General features: G+C 46.0%; 1 protein-coding gene and 1 long non-coding RNA gene across 4 annotated transcripts in view; both read left to right on the forward strand.

Annotated features, from left to right (window-relative positions):
* The first annotated feature begins 74 nt into the window (after window positions 1–74).
* On the forward strand, window positions 75–8120 carry NOC4L (nucleolar complex associated 4 homolog). Its single transcript, XM_014875121.2, has 15 exons — window positions 75–224; window positions 320–443; window positions 545–651; window positions 910–1017; window positions 1155–1304; window positions 1873–1972; window positions 2271–2305; window positions 2409–2459; window positions 2998–3109; window positions 3741–3801; window positions 4282–4392; window positions 5639–5802; window positions 6184–6266; window positions 7009–7122; window positions 7426–8120. The coding sequence occupies exons 1-15, from the start codon at window positions 129–131 to the stop codon at window positions 7540–7542; spliced, it is 1533 nt and encodes a 510-aa protein (XP_014730607.2). The 5' UTR covers window positions 75–128; the 3' UTR covers window positions 7543–8120.
* Window positions 8121–18654: 10534 nt separating this feature from the next.
* Window positions 18655–27114, forward strand: part of LOC148221639 (uncharacterized) — a 48147-nt gene continuing 39687 nt past the window's right edge. Inside the window, exon 1 of one of the 3 annotated variants that reach the window (XR_015807637.1) lies at window positions 18655–18769. This is a non-coding gene — a long non-coding RNA (uncharacterized LOC148221639). The remainder of the gene's footprint in view (window positions 18770–27114) is intronic. The other 2 variants (XR_015807635.1, XR_015807636.1) reach the window with 2 other exon arrangements.

Raw genomic sequence — 27114 nt, forward strand, 5'->3', positions numbered from 1 at the left:
GCCCTGCCTTCTGTACTGGGGAGGAGGGCGGGCAGGAGGACGGAGCGATGGCGATGCCGATCCCCGCCCCGGTGCGGGCCCCGCCTGCGGGCGGAGCGGCCGCGGTTCCGCCTCTCTCCCAGCGGAGCATGGCGCGGGAGGCCGCGCTCGCCGCCTGCCTGGAGGCCGTGCTGGGCAGCCGCTGCAGCGCCAACCGCGTCTTCGAGCTGCTGGAGCCGCTGGCGGTGCGGGCCGGGCCGGGCTGGGCTGGGCTGGGCTGGGGAGCGGGCTGAGGGAGGGCAGCACGGCCGGGCCGCCGCTCTGACACGCCGTTCCTCAGGGCCAGGAGGAGCCGGAGCACATCGTGAGCGCCGCCAGGACGTGCAGCCGGCTGTTCGGGGCGCTGCTGGAGCGGCGGGAGCTGTTCGTGGGGCCGCTGCCCGACCAGGACGCCTCTCTGGCCGGTGAGCACGGAGCGGGGCCCCGCGGCGCTGCCTCCCTCAGGCGCGGCCTGCCCGAGCCCGGCCTGTGTCTGTGTGTCTGTGTGTGTGTCTGTCCCTCACAGGGAGCTACAGCGCCGAGGACAAGTACAGGATATGGATGAGGCACCGCTACAGGGACTGCGTGGGCTGCCTGGGGGAGCTCATGGGGCACGAGTCCTTCCAGGTCAAGGTAGGTCCTGCGCCTACCCGCGGGTTCACGGGGGTCCCTTGAGGTTATCGCCCAATATTTCAGTGTGGGAGGGCCGGCAGGGCTGTAAGACAGCACTGATGCTTTGATTCACCTCTGCTCACCAGCAGCGAGCATGCAGCTTTCTCAGGAAATAATATTTCATTCTTCCTCTTCAAAGTTGTCTCCTTTGAGTTTGACCCCTGGTGTTGCTGTTTAGGTGAGGTTTTTTTTGGTGATGTTTCTTTCTTTTTTTTAAAGGAGTTGGCACTCTGCACGCTCATGAAGTTTGTTGAGTTGGAGGCACAATATCCATTGATCAAAATAGAGTGGAAGGGAACTTTAACTTTTCCATGTGACCTTCTTAAGGTAAGCGGCAGAACTGAAAAGTTCCTGCTGTCAGTGACCCCATGGCACACGAACTCATGTGCCCTCAGCCATCTCACTCTCTGCTCCAGTGCTGTAAGAGACTGACTTGTTGCTTTCCTTTCCAAACGCTTTGTTAGGTAGTTGTTGATGGTTTGCTTCCCACCGAGGAGGACGCCTCGCTCCTGATCTCCCGCTTTCAGGAGTACCTGGAGTACGACGACGTGCGGTACTTTGTCATGAAGGCTGTCACTGCCAGCATCGGGCAGGTCATGCAAAAGACAAAGGAGGTAACAAATTCTTACTGCTCAGATGGACCTGGGTGAGCTGTTCTGGGTTGGGTATGTCGTGTGGGAAGCAGGGAGGAATTAGTGGTATATGAAAATACTTGGAAGCCAGATAAATGAGTGTGCCCACTGAAGGCATTGATTTTTTTCTTATGTATGTCAGTATGCCAAGACTGACTTTACTATGAAATTGAAAGTATTTCAATTCAGTACTGTTATTTCTGGTCTAAGCTCTACCTTCTGTTTTACTTAAAACTCCACAGCTTGGGTGACACACAGAGAATTTTTAATTCTTTTTACTCTGGTGCAGAGGAAGAATCTGTTTCCTCCATTGGATGCACCAGTTTTGTTAAACCAGAATAGGTACAGAGATAGGGTTCATGTTGGATAAACAAGTAATACTCCAAGTTGAAGCTGCTACAGAGAATATACCAGTGTGTAGTTTAGTCATCAACATTTTCCCTTTCTCTTTCCTAAATATATTCAGTACTTGGAAACAGGGCAGTATTGAAGCCCTCTCTTGCTGTCTGTGGAACTTGCTCCATGTTTGTTTATATGCTTTTTTCCTCAGAGGCCACTGCCTTTTTACCAGCAGAATGTATTTTCCCTCATCTCACCCATTAACATGCCAAACAAAGAGTCTGAGATGGTCAAATTTATGGTCAAGCAAGGTTAGTAAACTCTGCATGATGAACTGTGTGTGAAAAGGAAAATCAGGTTTAAGATTTGTAGTGTGTAAAGACTTTTTTACTGTTTGCTGATGAAGAATGTCTGCTTCTTTGATCACTGTGATTCTAAACAGTTTTAAAAATCCACATTCCTTAGTCAAGGGGATCTGTTGTGGCCTTGTATCAAATTAAGTACTTCAGCCCAAGATTTTAGGGCATCGAAGGGCTAAGTTTAAAAGGGTCATCTTAATTTTTTAAATATCCATTTCAAGTTTAACATCTGGTTTCCCTTTCTTCTTAGATAACCGTGAGGAGTTGAAACTTTCAAAGCTGCAGGTAACTGTTCATTTGGTGCATTAGAATTGAAATTTTATATGCTTCAAATAGAGCATTATCTGCACCAGTGTGTTTAACTCACTGTTTGCAATTCTGTTTTAAGGCACACAAACATGTGTTTGAAAGAATGTGGCTGACTTTTTTGAAGCACAAGGTGAGTGCTACTTCTGCCACTGATCTGCATCATTCTTTCATTTAAGGATTGCTGATCCTTAGCAATTGTGTCCAGCCTTGCACAGGCTGCTGGTAGGACCCCAGTGTGTTTTGAGTGTTGGGTGGGAACAGCCAAGTGACCATTTCTGTTGGATCTCTCTGCCAAGAAACATGACCTCATATATGTCCTGCTTTTTCTCCTTACTCTCAGCCTTTTTTCCCTACCTTAAACGTCTCAGCCCATAAGGGTGATCAGCAGCATAACACTCTCTGCTCACAAGCTTTTTTCCCCAGCCTTTTTCCTGGTGATTTTCCCCATATGAGTGATGACACTGTTAGTTGTGAGCACCTGCTTCTTGAATGAACTTTGTGGTGTCACTTGTAAACTCTCCCATTTGGGAACTCCTGCTGCAAGCTGTTCTGTATTTCCTGGCACATTCCTTTCTGCTTGTGCATTGCCTTTTTGAGCCACAGGTTGCTGCTGCTGTCTGAGTTCTCCCTGCAGTGCTTGTTTCTCTGTGTTGTTTTGTCCTTCACAGCTGCCCACTGGCCTTTACAAAAAGGTTCTTGTCATTCTGCACGACTCTGTCTTGCCTTACATGAATGAGCCCAGTCTGATGATGGACTTCTTGACAGTGGCCTATGGCATAGGTGAGTGGGAACAGCCTTTTGTCCTTTGTGGCACCTCCAGCATGGGACACATGGACTTGGAAGCTCTGCTGGATGCAGCACCACAACCTGGGTGGTGGAATAGGTGTACTGTTGGCTGGGATGGAGCTAAGGAACTGGGGTCAACTCCACTGTCTCTGAAAGTGAGATGATTTTACCTGTGTTTGTCAATGTCACCGCTCCTTGTGTGTAAGGAAAATAATATTTAAGTCTTTGGGGAAGAGTAGAACACTGGAGTAATTTATTTCAAATACAGAGTTCAGCCAATGCTGCTGATCCAATCACAGGATCCACAGATTCCTGCAGAAGTGTCCTTTCTGAGCAGACCTTTGCCTCCCCAGTGTGACTTTGTTGAAGAATTAGAGCAGCACATTTTTGTGTCTCAGTCATTGAACATTTGTTCTACTAAACTACAGCTTAATCTTTGTAAGAAACTTGGGAGCCTCTGGAAGGGTGTAGATGAAATTGTTTCACCTTTCAGCCATCAAACTGTCTCTGATTTCAGGTATTGAGTTTTGTGTTCCTTCTTGGAAGATTTTATTATAGAAAAAATGTGAAGATTATTTTTTCCTAGTTATTTTTATTGTGTTGATACCAGCCTGCTTTCTTACAGGTGGAGCAATCAGTCTTCTAGCCCTAAATGGATTGTTTATTCTGATTCATCAGCATAATCTGTAAGTAAAAAGAGCATATTGTTTAAAGGAACATGGGTTTTTGCATTTATGTCTTTTATATAAGAGGAACTGAAAAGGATTCACTACACCTTCAGGCTTTTTTCTCCCATGAGAAAGCCAAACTGCCCAAGAGGCTTAGGCTGATATTCTCTTCTCTAGACTGTGGTTGCACAGCACTTAAAAATCGATTTCCATTGATCTGATTACAGAGTGAAGCCATAGTCTTTGGTGTCCCTTTCACTGCATCCTACACCATTTGCAGTCACTGGACTTCACACCCTGAAGGTGGCTGGGCACTGCGAGAGCCATAAATTCACCTTGCAGCTTGTTTTCAAGTGGTGACTGTAGAGGGAAGCCTAAGAGAGCAAAACAGAGCACAGCAGTGGGCTGGGGTGCTCTTAATGAAAGCACAAAACCATTTAGATACAGTCTCTCTGTACACCACTAATGGATGTTGTATTTTTTCCTTTTTTTCAACAGGGAGTATCCTGACTTTTACAAAAAGCTGTACAATCTGTTAGACCCTTCCATCTATCATGTGAAGTACCGAGCTCGCTTCTTCCACCTGACTGATCTGTTTTTGTCTTCATCGTAAGTAGCATCTTTCTAATGTGTGCTCACATATTTTCCTCCTGCTCTTCTGTTCTTGAACAGTGTCCCACATGTCTGGGTTTAATGTATTCAGTGTGCCTGCTGGATTACATACATTTTTATGGAGAAAACGGAATCCGAGGTTATTATTGTAGTCTTGTGTAATTTTTCGTATGCTATTTTTGAAGATTTGCCTCACAGCCATAGATTTTCAGAAAGGAATAATTGCAGTTAGTTATCAGAGTTTGAGCTGCAAGTGCTTATGGATGTGTTTTTGATCTCTGTTCCACTTTGGGTGAAAGTGATGAATTTTCTGTCTTGTCTTTGTAAAAATGGAGAAGTAAAATTTGCAGGCTTTTTATAGATTACAAAGCTGTTGATAAATGGATGGCTTTTTGCAGACATAAAGCACTGAAATGTGAAGTGTTTGACAGCCTGTCTTGATGTTGTCAGTTCATTGTACACAGGGAAGAAACCGAATAGGCAGCTGGTCATATAGTTGCTGTCATATGTTATAAAATAAACCAGCAGTAGCACAGCACCAAGCACTTCATATCCACCCCCCTTGTATCCTGGTGTACTTTGGAGACAGTGACAAGACCTGTGGGTAACTTTGTTGAACCTTGCAGGTGTACTGAAGTCTGAGTGACTGAAAATTGTCATTTTCATCCCGACTCTTCTGACGTAAAGAAGGGGTGTAAATGAGCTGGTTGCTGTTAGAAATTTGCATTTTTACCATTTAAAAAAAAAAAGAATTACGCTGCACATTTACGCCACACGGGAGCTTTATGTTCTCATTAACAGCTGCAGTGCTTGGAAATGCTATGTGAATTTAACATCATGGCCTGTGTGTTAATTAAACCCACAAAATGACATAAGAAGAATATAATTAAAGTTGCCTGGCCAAGCACTCAGAAGTTTATAACAGGACTGAATAAAGTTTGCCACGAGAATGGCCGTGTACAGGGGCTGTGCTTGGCAATGGTGCCACGTGTCAGGATTGAATCTCACTGTGATCTGTGGTTATTCATGCACTGAATGTAAATTCCCCCAAAAATTTCTTCCAGTGACCACACAATATATTGCTGCTTAAAAGCGAGAATCCTGAAGCTTCTCTTTACCCCGTAGCCAAAAAAGCCTGGCGAGCCCCCTGATGTCTAATCTGAGGTGCTGTTAGGGTGGCCGAGGCTGCTGGCTGTCCTGCCAGGACTGTGACAGGCTGCTCCCTCCTGTCCCCTGTCCCCAGGCACCTGCCCGCGTACCTGGTGGCAGCGTTCATCAAGCGGCTGTCCCGGCTGGCGCTCACGGCCCCTCCCGAGGCTCTCCTCATGATCATTCCCTTCATCTGCAACCTCTTCCGCAGGCACCCCGCCTGCAGGCTGCTGGTGCACAGGCCAGGAGGGCCAGCAGGTAACAGGGCACTTGTGTTAGGCCTTTCAGACAGCATAAAGAGGAGCATTCCTGTGGAGGAAAAGGGGAGATTGCAGTTCTGAGGTTTGGGAGGATCCCTTTGTCTTGTCCCCTGAGTTTGTGAAAGGCCAGCAGGCTCCTGCTGTTGAGTTCAAAGCTATTCCAAATGCCTTACTTCCCATGCTCTTTAAAAGTGACATGGTTCTGTAGTGCTGCCAGCAGTGACTCTTGGGTCATGCTGGGATGTGTCAGTTTGTCCTTGGTCCATAAATGACTTGGGAAGGGGCAGCTCTGGCTGCAGCACTGCTCTGGGCCTGTGTTCCCTTTGGGTTTATGTACATCACACAGGAGGCATTAGCTCTCAATCTCCTATTTCCTTAGATATGTCAGAAGATCCATATGTTATGGAGGAGGAGGAGCCATCTGAAAGCAGGGCTTTGGAGAGTTCTCTCTGGGAGATTCAGGTATGTCATCCTGAAATGAGCATCTTGGTCTGGTATGAGTCTCTTCCACCCTTGCTGCCTCCTTGACATGTGTTGGCAGTGGACAGGCCCTCTCACAAGAACCTGCTTGACAGACACCTTGCAAATGAGATGAGTTCTTTTACTCTGCATTATTTTCTATCCTAGTAGAGGATTCCATCCACTGGAGAAATGTACATGCTAAGTAGTGGGTGGCTTGTGAGCCCACATTTGAACTTGCACTTCACAGCTGAAACAGATTAAATAGGTGCAAATGTACCAGGCTTCTTTGCTCTGGAGGGGAGAGAGGAACTTGTAGAGCACTGATGGAAGGGAATTGAGTAGAGCCAGGTTATCCTCTAGAAATGGATGTGGGGTTTGTGTAGGGGGCTGAACAAGAATGATGTGCAGGAGCTGGAATTCAGGAGAGCTGGAGCTTGGATGTGGCATGAGGGCACTGTGAGGTAGCAGAATTGGGTTATGCAGTGTAAGCATGGCCTGTGGATGAATTTGTCTTGAGCTGGATGTAACCGTATGAGAGGAGCCTTTGATATGTTTGAAAGATGCCTGAAATGAGGACTTCTTGAAGCTCTGTAGTAGCATGTGCAGCAAACTTGGATCTGATGGAATTTGGTGGTCACTGAAGATATGACCAACAAATGGGCAGACTCTTGTGTGGGAATGCAGATGGATGTGTGTTAGCCTGTATTTATTAGATTATCTCCTATTTGTCTTGCTTTCTCAGTCTCTCCAGAACCATTATCACCCAGATGTGGCCAAGGCAGCTGCTGTCCTGAACCAGTTCCTGTCTGAAATGGAGGATGACATATCAGGGCTCCTGGAGCTCTCAGCTTATGAGGTAATGGTGCTGTACCTTTATGAATGACTGGAACCAGAGGGAAGGAGATTTTGGATGCAGCAGCTGTGTCCTGTTCATCTGCCTTGCTGCTGGGAGGGAGCTACACTGACTTGGTTACCCAGAACCAGGGTAAACCAGGAAAATGGTCTGTTAAATAACAACATGAGCAACAGTGGTGACAGGGCTGGCTTTTTTTTTAAGTGTTTATTTGATGGATGTTTTAAGACTTTAGAGTGAGCAGTGTTATTGGGGTGAAGAGCTTGTACTGAGTTTTGACAATGTTTTTTGGTTTTTGTTTTGTAGCTTTTTGATAAAGAAGTCAAGAAAAAGGCTGTTGATGTGCCTCTGGAGTTTGAGCAAGTACGAGGTTTATTTGGGAGGAAGAATGATATTTTTGCAGAGCACTTCAGTTTAGACTGATGCCATCTCTTCCCACAACCCATCTGTCAGCAGTTGGATCTTAGGGACACTCAGAAAGCTCTGCCCTGTGGGGAGAGCTGCAGTGCCTGGGCTGCAGCCTTCTGCAGTTCCCCTGCCACTGCCCCTGGATGGACTTTGCTGTGTTTCTCACACTTGCACGCTGTCACCTGGTATTTGGGAGGGATTTTATTCCTCGGAGCAAGGGTTTCTGGGCTTGTTCATGGCTGGGATCTCAGTCCTTCCCCCAGAGCTGCTGGTGCTGGCTGTGACCAGGGCCTGCATAAACAGACATCTCACTGCTGTTCCGTGGGACTGAGGGGAATTGCATTCTCTGACTGCTCTTATTTTTCAGATGTTTTACTTTTATATGAGAGCTGACAGCCTGTTTGTAATAAACGTCTTCAATACATAAGTGTAAACACCTGATGTATTATAATTATATTTTTATATGCACTTTTAAGCTCATCTTCAGAGGGATGTTTATCTTCCTTGTACTCAGCACTCCCACGTTCAAGGCATTGAAACTGGTTTGTGTAACAGCTCAGAAGATGCTCAGTAAATCCATCTGTGAAATGTTACTGGTGTTCCTTCCTGTACACCCATCCCATGCACTAAGGTTGCTTTATTCCAAATACTCATGAGCTTTGGAAGTGAACATAATCCTGGTGCCTGCTGTAGCCAGGGAGGCCAGCTGATGTGCAGTGGGAGGCTAATCTTTGAGTTTTGCTTCAAAATGATAAGCAGCTTGGTGTAGTTTTGCTTGCAGCCTGCATGTGTTTTAGGAGCTCTGGCCAGAGTGTATCCAGGGGCTAATAACTTTTTAACTCCACTGCTACTGGATGCTTTTGTTAGTTTTTCATATACTTCCAGAAGTCATGCAGAAATTCCATTTGATAGGATTCCCCCCCAAGGTTTTAAGAGTTTGAGATAAACTCATTATTAACAGCACAGATGAGCTCAGGACTTTTTTAAAACTCATTTTCTACAACTTAATATTACCTCTTCAGATTTAAACTTTGCTTGCATAATTTGAAATCATATTTTGTGGAAAAGTAAATTACAATCAAGAAAGCAGAGGCCAAGAAATCCAATTTCTGGCATCCAAGTCTAGTTAAGTCAAGGAAAACTGCAACTGTCTTGGAGACACTGAAGTGTTACATTTTCTTCAAGCCGTTTTTTCATGCTTTCCAAACAGTGGACATGTCTCACAGTTCAGAACTCTATGTCTTTTTTGTTTGTTTGTTTTTTTCCCCTTTCTGATGCTTTTGGATTCATGTGGGGTGTTTCTGTGGATTGATATTTTTCCTTTTTCTTTGGAAGTCTGTCTGTTCTCTGGTGAAAAGTCAATGCTGCCTCCTCCCTAGCCAGCCTGCTTTTCTTCTTTCTTTGACTTCTGGTATCTGAGGTAGGAAGGCAGAATGGTTGAGATGCTCGAGAGGTCTCAGTTCAGGTTCACCCAAGCCTTGTATTTAATCTCTAAGATATATCTCCCTTTGCCATGGGGTTTTGTCTGTATGTCTTTGGTAAACATCTTGAAGTGCTCTACTGAAGCAATGGGAACCACGTGGCTCACTTTGAAAGAAGTCAGTGTATCATCTCAGAATGACTCTATTTAAAAGAAGAATGTCCATGTTGAATGGCTTTCTCTACATATTTTTATTTTATTCAGGTTGGCCCCAGTTATTTCTGTATGCAATTGCTGGTGAGCAGTGTTACTCACTTCTGTCATTATATTGACACTCAGGAGTGTTGGGTCCTTTTTGAAAGCACAAATATTAAACCACTTGAGCATGGGACAAATCTGGCTCTCAATGCTGAAAATGAAGGAGTTTGGTTGGGTTCTTCTACGTGGACAGGGGGTAAACAGAGTGTCCTCAGGGCTGTGTGACCTGTGTGCCTGTCTGTCCTTCTGGGGTCTCCTGGCACAGGGACACCCTGCACGTGGGGCAGATGGAGTTGTTGGGGAGTATTGGAAAGCAGCAGCTTCTGCCTTGTGGTGTGGGCCTCTGCTGCCTCTGGGGGAAGCCTCTTGTATCTGAGACCAAATGACCGCAGCCTAAAGCATTATCCAAGCAGCAGGAAAAGGGATGCCGTGGACAGGGCTGTTTCTCAGGGGGACTGCAAAGGTACCAGCATCTCCAGCGTTCCACCAGCTGTGGATCCCCAGTACCACACTGCAGTGAGCAGTGACTCGATTGGAGCAATTCATGTTTTGCAGAGCATTCCCAGTGCCCTCTATGCTGCTCTTGCTGACACAGAGGCAGAGCCTCAGGCTGACACAGATTGTTTCCAGATTCCTCAGCACATTTCAGGGCTGAGCTGGAAATGCTGTTAGCGCTTTACTTGAAGTATGTGCAGCTGACCCGGAGTGACTTAATTATTTTGTGATGATGCCTGGCAGCCCCTGACAGTCCCACTGTGCTTGGTGCAGACAATCAAAGCACAGACAGCTCAGAGGAGCTTACAGCTGAAAGCCTAGGTGCACTTCAGATAAGCCTTGAAGGTCTTCCAGAGACGTCATCCCCCAGCTCTGATGCTGCACTTAGCTGGGCAGCATTTTAAAACCAGCTCTTGGGTGGAGATAGCTTTAAGCCCCTGCCTGTCCTTGGAAAAACATTCCACCTGGTCTTTCATCAAGCTTTTATCTTTCAACTTTCACCCCTTTCCCCTCAATAGGAGCCATCAGGAGAAAAATCAGCGGTTATAAATATTAAAAGTTTCATCTGCACAGAGTAAGCAACCCTTATCAGGCTGCACACCTGCTACTGCTCCTGCTCTACAGGTCTCCACAGACTGTAGATTATAGATGCTTTAATCATGGAGTGTATTAACTGGAAGGCCAGATTGAAGTACCAGGCAGAGAGTGCATAAGTCACTCCTGTTATTATTTGATTTTTATCAGATGCTGGGAAAGGCGAGAGGGTTGTTCTAGGGGTTTTTGTTGTTGTTGGGCTGTTTCAGTGAGCATAAAAGATAATTTTATGAAAACATTGACATAACCCCGCAGCCTCCCCACCCATCACTGCCTCAGTCCCCCACCAGAGGGTAACAGTAAGGTCTCTGATTCAATGGACTGCTCTTTGTTTATTTTCCTGAGCTTCCATTCAAAGTCATCCCAGCCTGGCTGCAAAATAGAGCTGCTCATCAAGAGCATGATGTGATTTATCTGGGGAGTCAAAGGCTGAGGTGACCACAATCTTTGTGTTAATCAGCTTAGATTCTTACTTTTAAGATATTCATTGGGAGATAGAGGGAAATGCAAATTCACATCTGTAAATGAGTGCTGCTATTAGCATTAAGGTGGTTTCATATCCCTGAGATAGTGAGAGCTACAGTGCAGCCATAACCCCTGTGTTTTCCTCTATCTAATTTTCAAAAACAAGTTCTAAGTTAATTTACAGCCCTGTTCAGGCAAAAAGGGCTAAAGGATTTCAGTTCAACTGACACTAGCCTTTTCCAGCACTATCACAATCAATATTCATTAACTGAAGCCTATTGGACTTGGAGATTTACTGCTATTAATAAGCCAAGAGTCTATCTGTAGGTTATGAAGAAATTTGAGACCTGTTACTAAAAAGAATTGCTTTTCTGCAATTCCTTTGCCCTGTCCCTGGGCCATACTTGCACCTCTAAAAAGAGAGTTCTGGAGCATGTGAATAGAGCCAAAAGAGATAAAACCAGAGTGAAACTGCCTTCCTCTTCCAGAGAAATAAACCCCAGCAGATGGGATGCTCTGGTTGATGGTGCATGCAGAGTTGTGAACGTCATCTCTGTCCTAACAGAGTTAAAAGCTGCAGACTCCACATCCTGCTGGTTATCCCCATTTTGTTGATAAATGCACAGGGTGAACCTTATCAAAACGAGCAGGCTGCAGGCCTGCTAATGGAGCTGCGCTTGTGCTGAAGGTAATTGATGCCTCAATAACACCACACGTTATCCAGAGAGTGGCTGGAGCCGTGTGTGAGGAGGAGCATCAATCACAGGTGCTCGTGTTTAACTTTTATCAAGTATTTAGCTGGGTGGCAAGGTGCACTCTTGGGCTGCTCTTGGGGAAGGAGTGTTGGGCTCCGAGATACAGAGAGAATGAATCGTCACGTCCCTTTTCCTACATCAGTTTCCTGCATAATGGGAGTGTGAGGATTTATATTTTAGTCATCTCAGCTGGAGATGGGAGATAGCACGTGCTGTGGAGTTGGGAGCAGAGGTTTGATGGCCAAGTGCTGCAGTTCCCAAGCGAGAGAGAGCCTTGCAGTGATCAGTGTGGCAGCTGCAGTGTCCCTGCAGGGGTGATAGTCCCATCTCACCTGGATGGGAGGGGCGGAGAGGGGCTGCAGTGCCATGGGGAAACGCGGCTGGCCGGGCTCTGCCCGCTCCCCCCGCCCTGTGGCCACTGAAGCGGGTCCGGTGGCCACTAGAGGACGGTGCAGACCGGGCTGCGGTGCCCGCTGTGCTGCCGCGACTCCGCGGGGCTCTGCCGTGCCGGAGTCTGCTCCATCACCCCTCACCTCCATCCTCCTCCTCCTCCTCCTGCAGCTCCCCTGGGAATGCCCAGGGGATGTGTGACCGCACAGGACAGCAAATCCCGCAGCAAACCAGGGCTCCGTGCGGGTTCCCTGCCCGGGGAAGCGATCCCGCAGCGCCGTGGGGATGGTGGCTCGGCAGGGCTGAGGATGATGGAAAGAGGGAAAAGCAGAAATCCCAGAGCAGCCGGCTGTGGTGTGGGGTGAAGGGAGGTGAAGGGGGTGACCTGAGCCAGCATCCTGTCCCCTCGCTGTGTCCCAGCAGGGGCTGTGCAGGGGGGCAGGAGATGGGCACACCCTTTGTGGGTGGCGGTGCCCATCCTTCCTCCAGCAGTGCCCTGGCTGTGCGGTCAGGCCATTCCAGCCCTCCCTGGGTGAGCCGTGTGTCCCCGGCTGCAATGTCTGAGCCCTCTGTCTGACCCTGCTCTGCTGGGGAACAGCCTTCCCCTGCTTCTTCCCAAAGTAGCCTCATGTGGCTTTAACCACGTCCTAAAAACGTTCAGTCCCAGTTTAGAAAAATATTCTGATTCAGGATAGCATTTAGATATTTATGTGCTTTAAATATCTTGGCGGATGAAATGTAAATCTGTGGTTTAGAGCACTTGACTGTCTCTAGCACTGCCCTGAATTCCTTGCTGAGGAACTGGGCTTCAAAGTGCCCATCAGAGAATGTCTGAGCAGCACCCTAACAGGGCAAAGGCTGCAGCCCCAAGCACCAGGCTTGTTCTCAGAGCTCCCTTCAACCTACACAGCAATTCCACCTCCAAAAACCTCATGGCAAGATGAAAGACTCAGTGCAATCATGCAGGAAACCTGCTGGAGAGGCTCTGTCCTCAGAGCTGCTGGTTGTATAGGAGCCCCTTTATCCCTCCATAATGCATCATAAAGGCTCTCTTGATTTTTTTTTTTTACTGCATATAGCAAAACAGATTTGGATTCTGTTTCTGTTTTAGCTGGTTCTAACACCATTCATCATTGCTGTATCTTAACAGGATCTTACTTTGATAATAGTACTCCAAGCAGTGATTGAAATAAAGTGAGATTAAAATAACTACATAATAAAGTTCCAGATTAATCTGAAACTATGGTAAATCTTTCAAGGCTGTAGAAAGGCAACAGCTAAGCTGCATGGACTCAGTGTTCAGTGAATCACTGTGATAAAATGTGTTGATCTACTTTATAGCTTTATGTCTGTCTAGGTATAATAACCATAACTACAGTTCAGCTGCAGTTTGGCACCTAAAAAAATCTCCTTTGAATTTATAACTTGTTGCATGTCTTTTGTCTGGCTTTTAAAGTATCCAAATATTTGAAGAAAAAAAAGTTATAGGTGATGGGTATTGACTCAGCACAGGAGCTGCTAAGCAAATGGGAAGGACAAAATCCTCTCCCCTGCCAGGAGCTCTTTGATTGTCTTGATTCAGTGTAGGACCCCTGCAATCCTGATTTCAGAGTGTAAAGCACAGGGAGGTGAGGGCTCACAGGGCTCTGCTGGTGCTGGATGTGAGTCCCCTTGGCCTCATTTGCCACACACAGAGCTGGGTATCCCAGGTTTTGCAGCTGGGCACTTGTCCCTTCATGGCAATCTAATGGCCCAAGCAGCCTCCTGGCCACTGACCCCACCAGGTGACCCTTGGCTTTTGGTTGAGGGCTTCTCATGACTCCATCAGGAGTGGATTCAGGCCAGGGAAGGTGAACACAGTGTTGGGAACCAGGGGCTGCCTGTGCTCAGCCTTACCCAAGAGCTACATTGCAGATTGCAGCAGCAATCGGGGCTGCAGCTCCTCCTCAGGCACAGCATCTGGTGCAGGAGGACAGAGACCTCCTGCTCTCACCCTGCTGAGCTCACAGCACAGCCTTGCAAACCTGGGAACCGAATTGCTTGCTGAACAAATTGCAGATCATCTTGCTTCACAGAACCAAAGGTGTTTTTGTATTCTTCGGATTTACTGTTCATTGTCTCAGTTCAGATCAGTGATCCGGCACCTGGCTCTGTTAGTGTATTGATTAGTCCAGAATCCCATCTGCCACTTCACTGCAAGATATTGTAAAGCTATCATGAAACCCTGAAACATTTCCGAAGGAATATCAGAGCCTTGTGCTCTCTGTGCCAGTGAGCATCTCATGGATGAGCTCTGATGGTAGAAGGGTAGGAAGGTTACTGGAGCAGGCTTTTAAATGGAAGAGTAGAAATTATTTAGCAAGCTGATCCAGCCAGGAGTCTCCCTCAGCCTGGGTCACATCAGCTGTCTTGTTGCTGGAGTTTTGCTCAATGAGATGAAACCCCTGCACTGGCAGAGTGGCACAGCACATGATGGACTCTCCCATTTGCATCAGGTCTGTTGTGCTAAGCCCATCCTTTTCCCATTCCATGGCTCTGGCATCCAGCAGCTCTGCAGCAGGGACCTGTGTGTTCCTTGAGGCCCAACAAGGAAATCTGAGTGTTGCCAAAAACCCAGGAGCCTTGTACAGGCTTTGAGCAGGGATGGAAGGGGGGATCAGACTGCAGAGCTGGCTCACAAAGGAGTTTTTCTCCACCCAGGCAGGAGTGGGATGATGTGCCACAAGAAAGGGCCCTGCAGACACGTCAGATGCAGAGCTTTGAATATCTGGAGTGACATTAACAGAGAGGAGTTTTGTTCCCCCTGATCTGTACTGCTGCAGAGCCCTGACCCTCATCCTTTGGGATGGACCTGGTGGCTGCTGGAGCTGCTCCTAAGAGCCCAAACATCAGTGATGGACAGACTGATGGACAGAGCTGTCTCATCCAGGCTCCAACTCAGGTGTGTGGGGTAAGGCACAGTGGTCAAATCCTTCTCCCCAGTGGAACATCCCTCTCCGAGGACCCTCTTTCTCCCCAGCCTCAGAGATACATTTCAGTCCTTCTGATCCATCTGATGTTTGAGAAGGAGACTTCGAATTTCCAACATGCAAGAAACTGCCCCTGCAGGCTTGAATTACTTATGGAGGATAAATGATGCTGGAATGTTAATGCACATTCTGGAGGGGATGATAACTTCACTAAGTGCAGCCACACTGCACCAGAGATGAATTCAGCCTGGGGTGTTTGCTGGCAAACACAGCATCATCCATCCCTGCTTATTCCCCTCAAACCCTCAAGTTTGTGTTGGCCTGTGAGCCAGGAGCATTCCAGAAGAGAGGCAGGGGGTGGGAAATAACAAAGATATGTCTGTATATGGGAAAGGTAAATTGCTCCCTTGGTAAAAGTGATCCCAAGGGTTGGCAAGTCACTGGTAAGGAGAGCAGCAGGCTGGAGGTGGAGAGAGTCCCTGGTAGGTGAGAGGATAAGGCTGGAAGGCTCCTGTCAGACAGACCAGCAGGACCAGGGTCTCCAGTGATCCAGGACTAATCCTGACCCTGCCTGTGACAGGCCAGAGCAGCAGTGGGTACAGCATGGCTGGGAAGGTTGATTTGCCTGGCAGAATGTGCATTTTAATTGCTCATTTTCTTGCCTTTTATATGTGATTCGATTGTGAATTATGTTTTCTGCATTTGTAATTAGAGGGTAGAGCAGATGGTGAGGTTTTGTCTGAAGTGATGTAGCCGTTCAAGTAACTCATACTCCTGGCTGAGGAAAGGAATGTTGTGCCATGGAGACACCCTGGGATTTGCTTGAGGGGAGTCCCACTTTCTAAATAGTCTGGGACAGAGCTTTAAATTATAGAAACCTGCACTGTCCCACTGAAATCAGCATCCAGGCTGGTTTACACCACCTGTGAAACTGTTCACTGGGGAGGAGCTATTTTTCACTTACACCTAGAAATGCCTGCTCTCAGACTGTGCCTGCAGTGAGCTGTGCTGTATTTATTGACATGTGACAAGTGCCAGCCCACAAAGTGTCAGCGGGGTTTGCTTGTGAGTCTGAGAGGGACTGGATGATGGAAGCTGCTCAGTGCCCATAGAGCCCATGAGCAGTGGATTGTCCAGGAGGCAGAGGAGGAGGATGGTGAGCTGGATTTGGGGGCTTTGCAGCTTTTCCAGCTTCACCCTCTGAGGTTTTGGCTGCCCAGAGCCTGACACAGCCACTCACTCAGCCACAGCCTGCTGGGACATGGGATGCAAGCAGAGCATTCTGCACAGCCAGCTCTTCCACGAGGGACAGATCTGCACAGCCTTGGGAGATGCCCAGCTCTGCCTTGTCCTCCTATCCTGCACAGGGAGGCAGTATTTGGTAATTCAAAACTTCCAAAAGTTAACAAAGTTGAAATTTGGGAAAGATAACTTGGAAAGCAGTGGGAGTTCCCTCAAGGGTGGGGGACTTTGTGCCTTTCTGTGTCAACCAGACACTTCATCCATCAGCAACCCACTTGGTTGGTGATTTGCAGTGAAAATGTTGGAGTAGAGTCTCAAAACACAGCGGATCCTGACTATATTTTAGAAAAAGAGAGAAAATCCTTCCTAAAAAGTTGCTTAAATACATTTTAGCCTTTCATCCATGTCTTCTTTTACCAGACACAAGCTTTCAGTGATATGCTAGTAGGCAGAGCTGAGAGCTCAGCTAACAAACAGCTCCCAAAATAAGCTGTTCTGCCACCTTCCAGCCTCCCACCTGGGGAAGATGAGGTGTTTCCCATCCCACTGCCTTTCTCCATGCAGTCAGACCCTCTGCTTCCCTTTAGAAACCCTTAGCCCAGTGTGAGTCTGGTTGGTGAGGCTCAGGAAATGCTGACATTCAGTTCCTTTCTGAAGGACAAGTGTTTATGACATTCATTTCTGATAAATGGAAGACATATGGAGTGTCCCCCCCCGCGCTGGCTCTGGGGAGCACACGCTGGAATGTTTGTGGGTGGATGTCTCACAGCCCTGTCCTGCCTGTCCCAATTTACAGGAGCTCCTTGTGCAGTGCCACCCCTCTGTGGGATGGCACAGGGCAGTGCAATTTAAGGTGAACTTCAGGCTCTGACTGCACAAATCCTGAGGATCTGGGTTGCTCCACAGAAGCACCAGAACCATCTTGGTGTATCCTGACCTCCCTGCGTGCCCTTCTCTCTAGCCTGGGACCTGCCCCTCACTCCAATAGTGCTGAGGCACGAAGGAGCACTCAGAAGGTCCCATAATAAATCAAATCTACTTATAGGGCTGTGTGCCTGCTCAGGCAGGGCTCTGGGAGGAGGGATGGGAGGTTTCCAAAGGGAGTTTGCTGGCTCTGGTGGCTGCAGTCAGATGGTCTGATGGCATCCTTCATCTTCTGGAGGGATGCAGTTACTTACCTGTTCTCTCTGGCTGGCGCTTGTAAACACTCAAAGATTTTTATTTTTACTCCTTAATACAGCAGCAGCACTGAGAGCTCTTCCATTTGTAAAATGTATCTGAAGAGAAAAAAGGAAATATATTTACAAATGTACTCTCAGGCACACATATATCTTTTAAGACAACAAATAACTAGGAAAGAAGAGGCAGTAGTAATTCACTCTCATTTTTCCTCTGATGTTTTTAAATGCCTCAAGTTTTCCTCTTATAGTTTACGATGCTATCATGCTCCTGTCTAAACTACCACCTTAAAATACATTCTACATGGTTATTTTCTCCATAAAATCCTGACAATAATAATTTCCCCTGTACTCCTACTTGCACTGTAATTTTGGATCTGCCAAGCCATCCACACCTATTTGATGGCCAGCAAATTGCAGCCTTGCAGGAATCTGCTTTCCCCAGTCACCACTTGTAGGTCACATTGTACCTCTCTGGTGACGAATTCCCTGAGCTGGCAGAGGTGGCCTTGGACCACCTCAGGTCACCAGCAAGGACTGGAGGACATCAAGAATCTCATTTAATGAATTGTGTATTTCCATATCAATGCTGCTGCCCTGGGCCAGCTCATGCTGGTGACCTTGGGCAGGCCTTGGCTAACGCTGGTGTGATGGCACATGCCACTGTCCCACTGTCCCACTGATCCCAGTGTCCCTCAGTGCCACTGTCCCACTGTCCCACTGATCCCACGTGTCCTTAGATGCCACGATCCCATTGATCCCACGTGTCCCTTGGTGCCACTGTCCCACTGAATCCATGTGTCCCTTGGTGCCACTGTCCTACCAATCCCACATGTCACTCAGTGCCACTGTCCCACTGGTCCCAGTGTCCCTTGGGCTGCTTTCCAGCCCACGTGGGTGCCAAATGTGTCAGGCTGGAGCTGCAGCAGCACCTTGTGCCTGGCCAGGCTGGCTCTTGCCCTGCTCCCTGTCCCAGCTGTCGCTGCACTGATGCCTGGACAGGGATTTGGGCTGGGATGGGGCTGCCTTGCAGCTGCCACAGAAACCATTAATGCAGCTGTGCTTTCCTGAGACCTCCTGGCTGAGCCCCCAGTGCACTGCAGCCCTCCCTGGGCACTCCATCCCGGGACCAGGGGATGGGATGCAGACCTTGAGGAGGAGCAGGTCAGTACCCAATGTCCTGTAATTCGTGCTTAGTAAAACCAGAGATTTCCTGGAGCAAAAATTTATCATCTGTTGTAAGCCTGGTGGATGTTATTTCCCATACCTTTGGAAAGAATTGCCACATTAACCCTGTCCTGGTTAGATTTGAAGCAAAGGCTTTGCTCTCAATTGCTGCTCTTGCCAACTCATTTGTAGCAAGGAAAGAAAGCCTGGGAGTATTGCCAAACCATGAGAGCATCCTCACGGAGCCTGACACTGCTACACCATGATATCATTCCTCCTCTAGGTTGTTTCAACTCATCTGTGAAAAGGGTAAGATTACTTTTTTAGGTTTTTTGTTTGTTTGTTTGTTTAGGTTTCAGTTTGATTTTTGTTTTGAACTTTGAGCTCACTGCATGGAATGTTTTGGGATCATCTGGGGTGCTATCTGGTCTTATCTCCAAAGCTGAAAACCATCAGGGAGTGGGTCTGGCTTAAGCAGTAATTATGTGGCTCTCTGGATTTGGAGGCATAAAAACTGTGGCATCCTACTGCTTGCATGTATCATTTGCTTTGTCCAAAAGTTGCTTCAGTCTAGTCCAGGGCAAACAGAAATTCATCTGCTTCATTCAAAAGTTTTCTATGTAGCCCAGATATTTGCTGTGTGCAGTGACACCCTGCATCCATGCACTAATACCTTGCTCAGCAGTTATTATGGTTAATAATAATAATAATGATGATAATAATAGTGGTTGTGCCAGCCTTTACAGAAGAAGGGAGGGTAAGCAGGGGAAATGCAGACACTGGTTTGCCCAGGTTTAGGACCCTCCCTTCTCACACTTTGGTGGGAATCAGGAGTGGTTGATATTGCTCCTCCCTTGCTACCTCATGGCTGAGATGGTTATTCCTGTGTGAGGGGGAGGAAGAGGAGGGCAGGAGCCCTGTCTGCCCCAGTACTGAGGATTTGAACAGTGAGTCAGCCCCTCCTGGCACAGAGGAGCTCAGGGAAGAGGGGCTGTGGGGTGCAGATGGAACCCCCTCTGTTCCAAAGCCAGTATTTATTTATTCATATAAATAAATAAATAAATAAATAAATAAATAAATAAATAAAAATATATATATATAAATCAAAAAAGTAAATATATATATATATATAGGGGAGGCTGACTCTGGGTGTGTGCAAAGCAGCTCACAGGAGCAGGGGAAGGTGCAAGGGCATCTGTTGAGAAGGACAATGGACTGTTTGGAGCATCATGTGTGTTAAAGCTGCTTTGCCTCGGATTAACATCACTTGTGCTTGCAGAACTGAGCTGAGTGAGGTTTTCTGCCTCATTTTGCCCTTGAAATGCTGATCCAGGGAGAAAAATGTGCCCCCTGCACACTTTGGGCCATGCTCTGATCTTGGAGGCTCCTCACTCCTGTTCTTTCTGGGACAAGCTCCACGGTCCCACAGGACCTTTCACTTTTCCCCTCTCTTTCCTTCTTTCTATTTGTTTTCAGAAAGGATTATTCCAGTAATAGCTGAATCACACACCAGTGAAGTTTAGCAGTAGTTTGGAAGAGATGTTAGTAACATATTTGCTAAAAAGTCAGTGAGGGGAAGTATATTAGCTCATGGATGAAAATGTGTATTTTTTTCCGTTTGCTGCCTAGTTAGATCTTAAATTTCTCTTAAAATTAATTTGACACAGACCAGCAGAGACACTCAGCTTCTTTATTTTTTTTCTTCTTTCTCTTTATTATATATATAATTTATATATACATATATATAATATTTAAAGTAGATATAAAAACATGTAGTATTTATATATAACAATACATAGCAATATTTATATAGATATATAATGTATATAAAAATAAAACAAAATAAGTAGAAATAGAAATATATAAATATGAATACAATATATAATAACATTATATATATTAAGAATAAGACTGAAATGATCATCTTATTCTGATCAGAGATAATTTTCCAAGGAAATGCTGCAGTTTTATGCTTAGAGTGTAAGTCCAAAGACTGACATAGAAGCAGAGGTAACAGGAAAAAAATATACATTGAGGTTTTGATTTTTTTGCTTCTGTTTTTTTTTTTTTTAGCATGGCAGCAGCATCTGCATTTAATTTTTCTGCTATGAACATTTGTACTTGTCACTATTTAACAAGATTATTAGCAATGAAAAATGTGAATAAAAAAAGAAATACAATGCAACAGCATTGCAATTATCCCATTCTCTCTGTAATGATATGGCTGGAGGAGTTCCCCACGCAGTGCTCATTTCACAAACTAATTATAGCAACTGCATTATAACCTGCACCGCTGGTATCTGCTGCCTCCACAGGCAGCAATGAGGGGAACTGGAAGTGATGTGGAAGGGAGTGCTGCATTAACGGGGAGGGGAGCAGTCACACGGGGGCAGGGAGGGCTGCTCCTGTGGCAGATATTTTTCAAGAGTATTGTCATGACAACTGAGTCGAGGAATTCCTTTTCCTGCCTTTGTTACAGCCGTTGTTAGGTGAGAATTGGATCGTGGCATTCAATTTCTGTTTAATTTCTGTCAGTGCTGTGGCTGTGCTCCGTTTCATGCCCCGCACTTGGTGCAGGTGCTGTCGATGTGAGCACTGGGCATCACACTGTGTCTGAGCAGGCTCCTCCAAGCAGTTTGGAGGAAAAAACCAGTTTGCCTGTTGTTGTTTTATTTTTATGTTTTTTTCCCCTCTCCATGGAGGTGTCCTGGCACAGCTTTGGCTCAGTGTGGCATGGCAGGGGCTGTGCTGAGGGTGGTGCTGGCAGCAGTGTGGGTGCTGCAGGAGCAGGTCACGCTGTCGGGGTCTGTGCAGGGGCCAAGGAGAAATACAGAGCGTGCCTGTCACTTAACAGGGCCAGTGGGACACCATGGGACCTGCAGCTGGAAAGGAGATGCCCAAACTGAAGGGCAAAGACACAGCTTTGATTTGTGCCAACATGCCCCTGTGGCATCACCCTGCAGCATCATCCTTGCCCACAGGCAACCTGTGTACTCTGTCTCCTTTTTAAAGTGTTGCTTATTTATTTAAGTTTCATCTGAGGCTTCATTCTGATCGCAGCCTCGGCTTCCCTGTGAGCTTGCTGACGTGTGCTGGGACTGTTCTTGGCTCACAAGCATCCGAGTGACCACGAGAACCACGGGAGCATCTGGAGTGGCAGCTGCACTGCCAGCTCTGCATGGCACTGATGGCTGCCTGGCAGCTCTCAACTTCCCCGTGCAATAACAAAGGGTCATTTACAGAAAGGGACCTCGTTTACAAAACAAAAAAAAAAAAAAGGTGGACATAGTAGTTTGTGTCGATCCCCCCAAAGTCAGAATTCAGAAATCAGGAGGTGTTTGCAGCTCATGTTGCTTTGGTCCTTGGAGGAGGCGCCTCTTCAGATCAGGATCTTTTGTTCACCAGGTGTGTTGAAGCTCTCCAGAGTTTTTTTGCACTGTTGGAGCATTTTTCTCCAACTCTCAGAGGGATCAGGAGCTTTGAATGTCTGCAGGAACCAACTGTGCTCAACACTGTGCTGCATAAGGCTTTGGAAAGGCAAGGAAAAATGAGGCAGAAAATGTTTTTCTTAGCCTGGGAAAAATGTTTGTGTGGCTGCGAGGGTAGAGCACAAGGCCAGCCACAAAGCAGAGGCACGAGAGAGGAAGAGGAGCCCGTGGGGCTGAGTGCTGTGCCCTGGGAACCCGTGTGATCCAGCAGCCCTAAGCCAAACTCCCCCAGAGGCACCACGGCATCCTTGGCCCTGGGGGAGATTTGTCAAAACTCATGTGCACAGCCAGATGAAGGGAAAATCCAAAGAAGCAGGTGACAGAGGCACAGAGCTCCAGCTCCTGCCCTTGGTGGGGTGTTCTTCAGGGTGTGCTGCTTTCATCCTGCTGTCACTGCTCTAAATAACCTCGAGCTCCTTCCAGGCTGTGCCTCACCTCTGGCAGCATCCTCCCAGGAAAATCCAGAATTACTGCAGCTCCTCTTTCCATTAAATGTATCCATGCTCCCAGTCTGATACACAATGGTCTGTTTTCCCTCTTTTAAAACTTATCTTCTTTGTTTTTAAAATAAAAATTAACTTGCTGCTCATCTTTAATTTCCTTTTCATGCTCTGAGCAGTGAGTAATTAGAGCTGCATCACACTGGAGAAATTACGACAATATGATATTTCTACAGTTAAATCTGCATAAGTATAATATCTCTGAAAAATAACAAGCTGCTCTAAGGGAAATTAATGATCCCATTGGGACAGTCATTATTCTGAAACAAAAGCTCTCAAATTTCTTTGCCCACTTTCATTTTGGTCATTTCTTTCCTTTTAAGTACTGGCCACATATTCCATCCCTTTTCACTGCAGTTGGAACATAAATAACAACACGTTTAAAGCAGTGTAAAGTCTGTCTTGGAGCCTATTATAGATATCACAAGAATATTAAGCAACTTTAAAATTAAGTCAAAGTGCATTTTGCAAATCTGTATTGGTGGCTATATATCATTACTGTTCATCAAGCCAGTTCAGCCTCATTTTCCTTGGCTATTTTTTTTTTTTTGTGAGTTGCTGCTTCTTTGAGGAACATGACTCCATTTATCATAATAAGCATTTATTATCATCACATTCTCTACCCAGGCACAAGCATTGTGTTTAAGAGAGATTTTTTTTTTTTCCAAAGGGGATGGTATTGCTGAACATGGTCTATCCATGTATTTGAGAATCCCCCTCTCCCCAACACCCAAAACTCATTATCAAGTCTTGCTTGTGATTGCAATAGCTTCTGCAGTCAAGGTGAATTACAAGGATTCTTGCTGAATCCCTGACAGATACAAATACTTAGTTATCCTTGGCTTTCCTGCTGAACCTAATCAAAGTTATTGTTTATTAAAATCCTATTGTCTCTGCAGTGAGGAACAAGGACAAGTTGCTCTGGAGTGATTTAATACTTCCAGCAGTTCTGTGTAAAGATTTATTATGGCCACGAGAAAGAGCAAACACAAAATGCCTGAGTCATTTACTTTTAATTTGCCACTTCTTTAAAAATATGTATACACAAGGCTAAAACCTTCTCTACAGTCCAGTGTGATCTCCTATCAGCCAGGGGAACAGAACTAAACATAAACCCTCATCCTTTCCTTCAAACAGGGGAAGGACATGAAGATTCAGCCTTGGATTTGAAGGCAGACCACATGCTTCTCCTCAGACTGGAGGTTTTGAGACTAGAAGCTATAAAAAAAATTATCAATTCTAATGCTTCAAATTACCAGTTCAAACTATGCAGTTGTGATTCTGTCTGAGGTGACCCATAGGAGGGGACAATGCTGCCTGCAGAGGGGCTCGGCCCTGCAGTCAGGTCTGCCCCACACCTGGCTGACAGCAAGAGCCCTTTCTGCAGGGCCACAGAAACTGAACTAATTCAAAGTAAAAAATTCTTTTTTTTTCCAAGTAATAAGCTTTTCTTTGAGACTCAGTTTTATTAAGGTCTCAGGGACTGTATCCTAAGTAAAGCACAAAGATAAATGAGTGAGCACAATTAATAAATGCTACTATTCAGCTCTCGGAGCTTTTAAACTGCTTATCTAATCATATGTAATCTTTATTCACAGTGTTAAAACGACCACATTACAACAGTTGTAATCAATTAGGAAAATGGCTTTAATGGTTTAAAGAAGGTAAAAGGAGACGTGTGCTTTTCCAGACTGCCCTGCTCAGGTGAAGGGAGCTCTGCTGAGGACCAGCATCTAAATGTGAAAGGTGATCCGTGCAGGAAAGCTGCTGCCTTCCCCCCTGTGATATGGGAGAGATGGGAGAGGAGAGCACCATCACACTATCCCACAATAATCCAAAGGGATTTCACTATCTTCTGTGACTTTTTCAGCAGCCTGTTAAATCACAGCAGTCACACTCGCGACCCAAAATCTTCTTATCCTTCATTATCCCACAAGTCCTAGTTGGAACAGCTTCTTATGTGAAAGGAGTTTTCTCTCTGACATTTTGATATTTCTAACCACTGTTCCCAGCTCCTTTCTTTCTCACTGCTAAAGCCATGAAATTCACATTAAAGAAAAAAAAGCCAACAATATAATCAGACATGTCCTGGCAGGTTTGGTCATCCACTCTACACTCTGCTGAGTGCCAGGGCAGGACAATATTGATCTGAAGGAAGTTCCAAGCCTGCCCTCACAGCTGGAGCCCAGTGATCCTGGCTCTGGCTGCACCCAGGAATTCCAACCATTCCTGGCAGTGCCTCTTGACTTTGAGCCTGAAGTTCCCTCTCCTCATTGTCTTTTAATTTGCACATAACTCTTGTGGTGAGATGCTTCTGGTTTAGGTTCCATGTGTCTGCTTATTGGATTTAAGAGTGTTTCCCAACTAATTTTCACCAGCAAACTGTTCAGGGCTGGCTTGTGCTTGACTCATTCCCAGCTGCCAGTGCCCTTCTCCAGGCCTGCACAGAGAGTAAAAATGAAAGAGCACCCCCAAAGCCCACACCTCAGCCTTCCTGCTGCTGCTTCTTCATTTAACAACTCACAGATTTCTCTGAGCACATGGATATTTATTTGCCCCAGGCTTTCACCTGCAAGAGAAGCTCTCTTTTTGTGTGGGAAAAATAAGAATAATAATAAAAAATAATAAGACAGGTCTAAATTAAAAAAAATTTAAAAAAAAAATCTCCAAATGCAACAAAGAACACACTCACTCTCCTAAGGTGCATGTCTCCTTCCCCATAGGGGAGGAGTCTGGAGCTGGCACAAGTGATGCTCTGCCTGGTCCAGGGGGCTGCCTCTCCCTCAATCCTTCTAAAGGCTGAAATTTTACATGGCTTTTCAAGTAAAAGAAAAGGAAAGTTGCTGCTTTGATTATGTTTTATCCTTTTGTCCTGAAAAGTTGCTTTGAAAGCAGCTTGCACAGCTGATCTATGGACACCTTCCTCCTGTAATTCTGCTGTGACCTCTTCACCATCCTTCCACAAGTAACTGAAAAAAAAAAAAGCAAAAAAAAAAAAAGCCAAAGCCAAACAAAAGGATTATAAACAGATATTTTCTTTCTTCTGCCTTCAGAGAGTGTGGGTTTTTTCCCCTCACAAAACATGTTCTTGCTTTACAGGCTTCAAATCTGGAGGAATCAGAACAAATGGTCAGAGCCATGGCAGCAGAAAGCTTTGGACTGAGCACCAGAGAGGTGCAGTCTCAAACCAGTTTGCACTAATGAGCAATAAATTTTTTACCTGTGGAAAAGGTCACACTTGAATTTCTATTTTTATGTTAATATGCCCTGGAGAAGTGACAGATATCTGTTAGGACAGGAGTTGAAGGGAGAATATGAATATGAAGAGGAAAAATGAAAAAAACTCAAAACAATCCAACCCTGAAAATGAGGTGGAATTTTTTGCCAAATAGAAATGTATTAAAATCTTCACTACTGATGAAATTTTGAACACGAGCTTACAAAGGCTTTAAAGACACTTTCCAAACATGACTGAACTATATAATCTCTTTTTTGGTCAGATCTGAAAGCTTTGAAATATCTTGGAAGAGGAGAGCTTGTGAATGGCATTTAATTCTCCTAAAAAATTGAAAAAGTTGTATAATAAAAGCTCCCTAATATCGCTTGATTTTATAAGAGCAATACACCCTCACAGGGTGTATTTTCACATGCCATGTAAAAGCATTCCAGTTCCAAGATTTTTACATTTTTGCAGAAACACAAATCTGACCTGTATTCCATGCTTTCTAAGAGTTCACTGTCCCAAATCTATTATGTGCCTCTAAGCCAAGCTCCAAGCTCTGGTGATGACACACTCACTGATATGGATAATTTGGCTCCTAAATGTTTGCTTTGTGCCTTGAAAAAACATCTTTGAGCAGTTTCTTAAATGTCATTCCTTTCAGTACACAGAGCAGGCAATAAACAATAAAATTATTCACCTTGAAGAAACCATCTGCAGACTTTAAGGACATCACCAGGTTTTTTTTTTTTGCTGCTTTGAATGGTCCTCTGGGATGCTGTAAGTGTCATTTCAATGCTGTGTTTCCCATCATCTCCATGCCAGCCTCTTTTTGCTTCAGAAACAAAAGTGATGATGGGCAAATTAAGAAGGAATTCCACTCGCTCTTAGTTCCTATATTTCATTTGTTTTTGCAACTGTCTAATAGAACTCTTGGCATTTGGGATTCATGTTTGGAGGCAGCATGAGGAGGATTTCTCCCTGGAAGGAGCAGTGCTCTGGGTGCAGCAGGGTGACCCAGCTGCAGGCTCTGGTCAGCACAGGAGCCTGGGATGCTCAACTGCAGCAAGGAGAGGTTACACTTCATCCCGGACATCTGTCACCATTTTTCTCCTGTTTTTCTCATGGATGGAGCAGATGTTGCCATTTTCAGTGGGAGCTCAGCTCCCTTCCTCCCACGCCTGCAATATTTGTGCTGCCTGCTCTGATCTGTTCCTCTGCAAGGGTGACACCCCTGACAGCAGCAGTGCATTCCTGTGCATGGAGCATCCATCACAGCCTAAAGGGGACTTGTCCCTGGCTCCCTCAGACAGCCATCCTTAGGGAAAGGCAGGCAGAGTTGCTCCCACTGCCCTCTTTCCTGCTCTGCACAAAGTTTCTGTGCTTTTACCGAGTTTGAAACAAAAAGCTCAGCAATGCCCCTTAAAACTCCACCTCTGCTCCACA

This window comes from Sturnus vulgaris, chromosome 19 (genome assembly GCF_052056855.1).
Source record: "Sturnus vulgaris isolate bStuVul1 chromosome 19, bStuVul1.hap1, whole genome shotgun sequence".
NCBI lineage: Eukaryota > Metazoa > Chordata > Aves > Passeriformes > Sturnidae > Sturnus > Sturnus vulgaris.

What these genes read in the sequence shown, in the direction of transcription:
- NOC4L (XM_014875121.2), top strand. Translation starts at nt 129, where the DNA reads ATGGCGCGGGAGGCCGCGCTCGCCGCCTGCCTGGAGGCCGTGCTGGGC. An exon ending in TTCCATGTGACCTTCTTAAG is followed by an intron (nt 1,018 to 1,154) that starts GTAAGCGGCAGA and finishes ACGCTTTGTTAG; the next exon opens with GTAGTTGTTGATGGTTTGCT. An exon ending in TGGAGCTCTCAGCTTATGAG is followed by an intron (nt 7,123 to 7,425) that starts GTAATGGTGCTG and finishes TTTGTTTTGTAG; the next exon opens with CTTTTTGATAAAGAAGTCAA.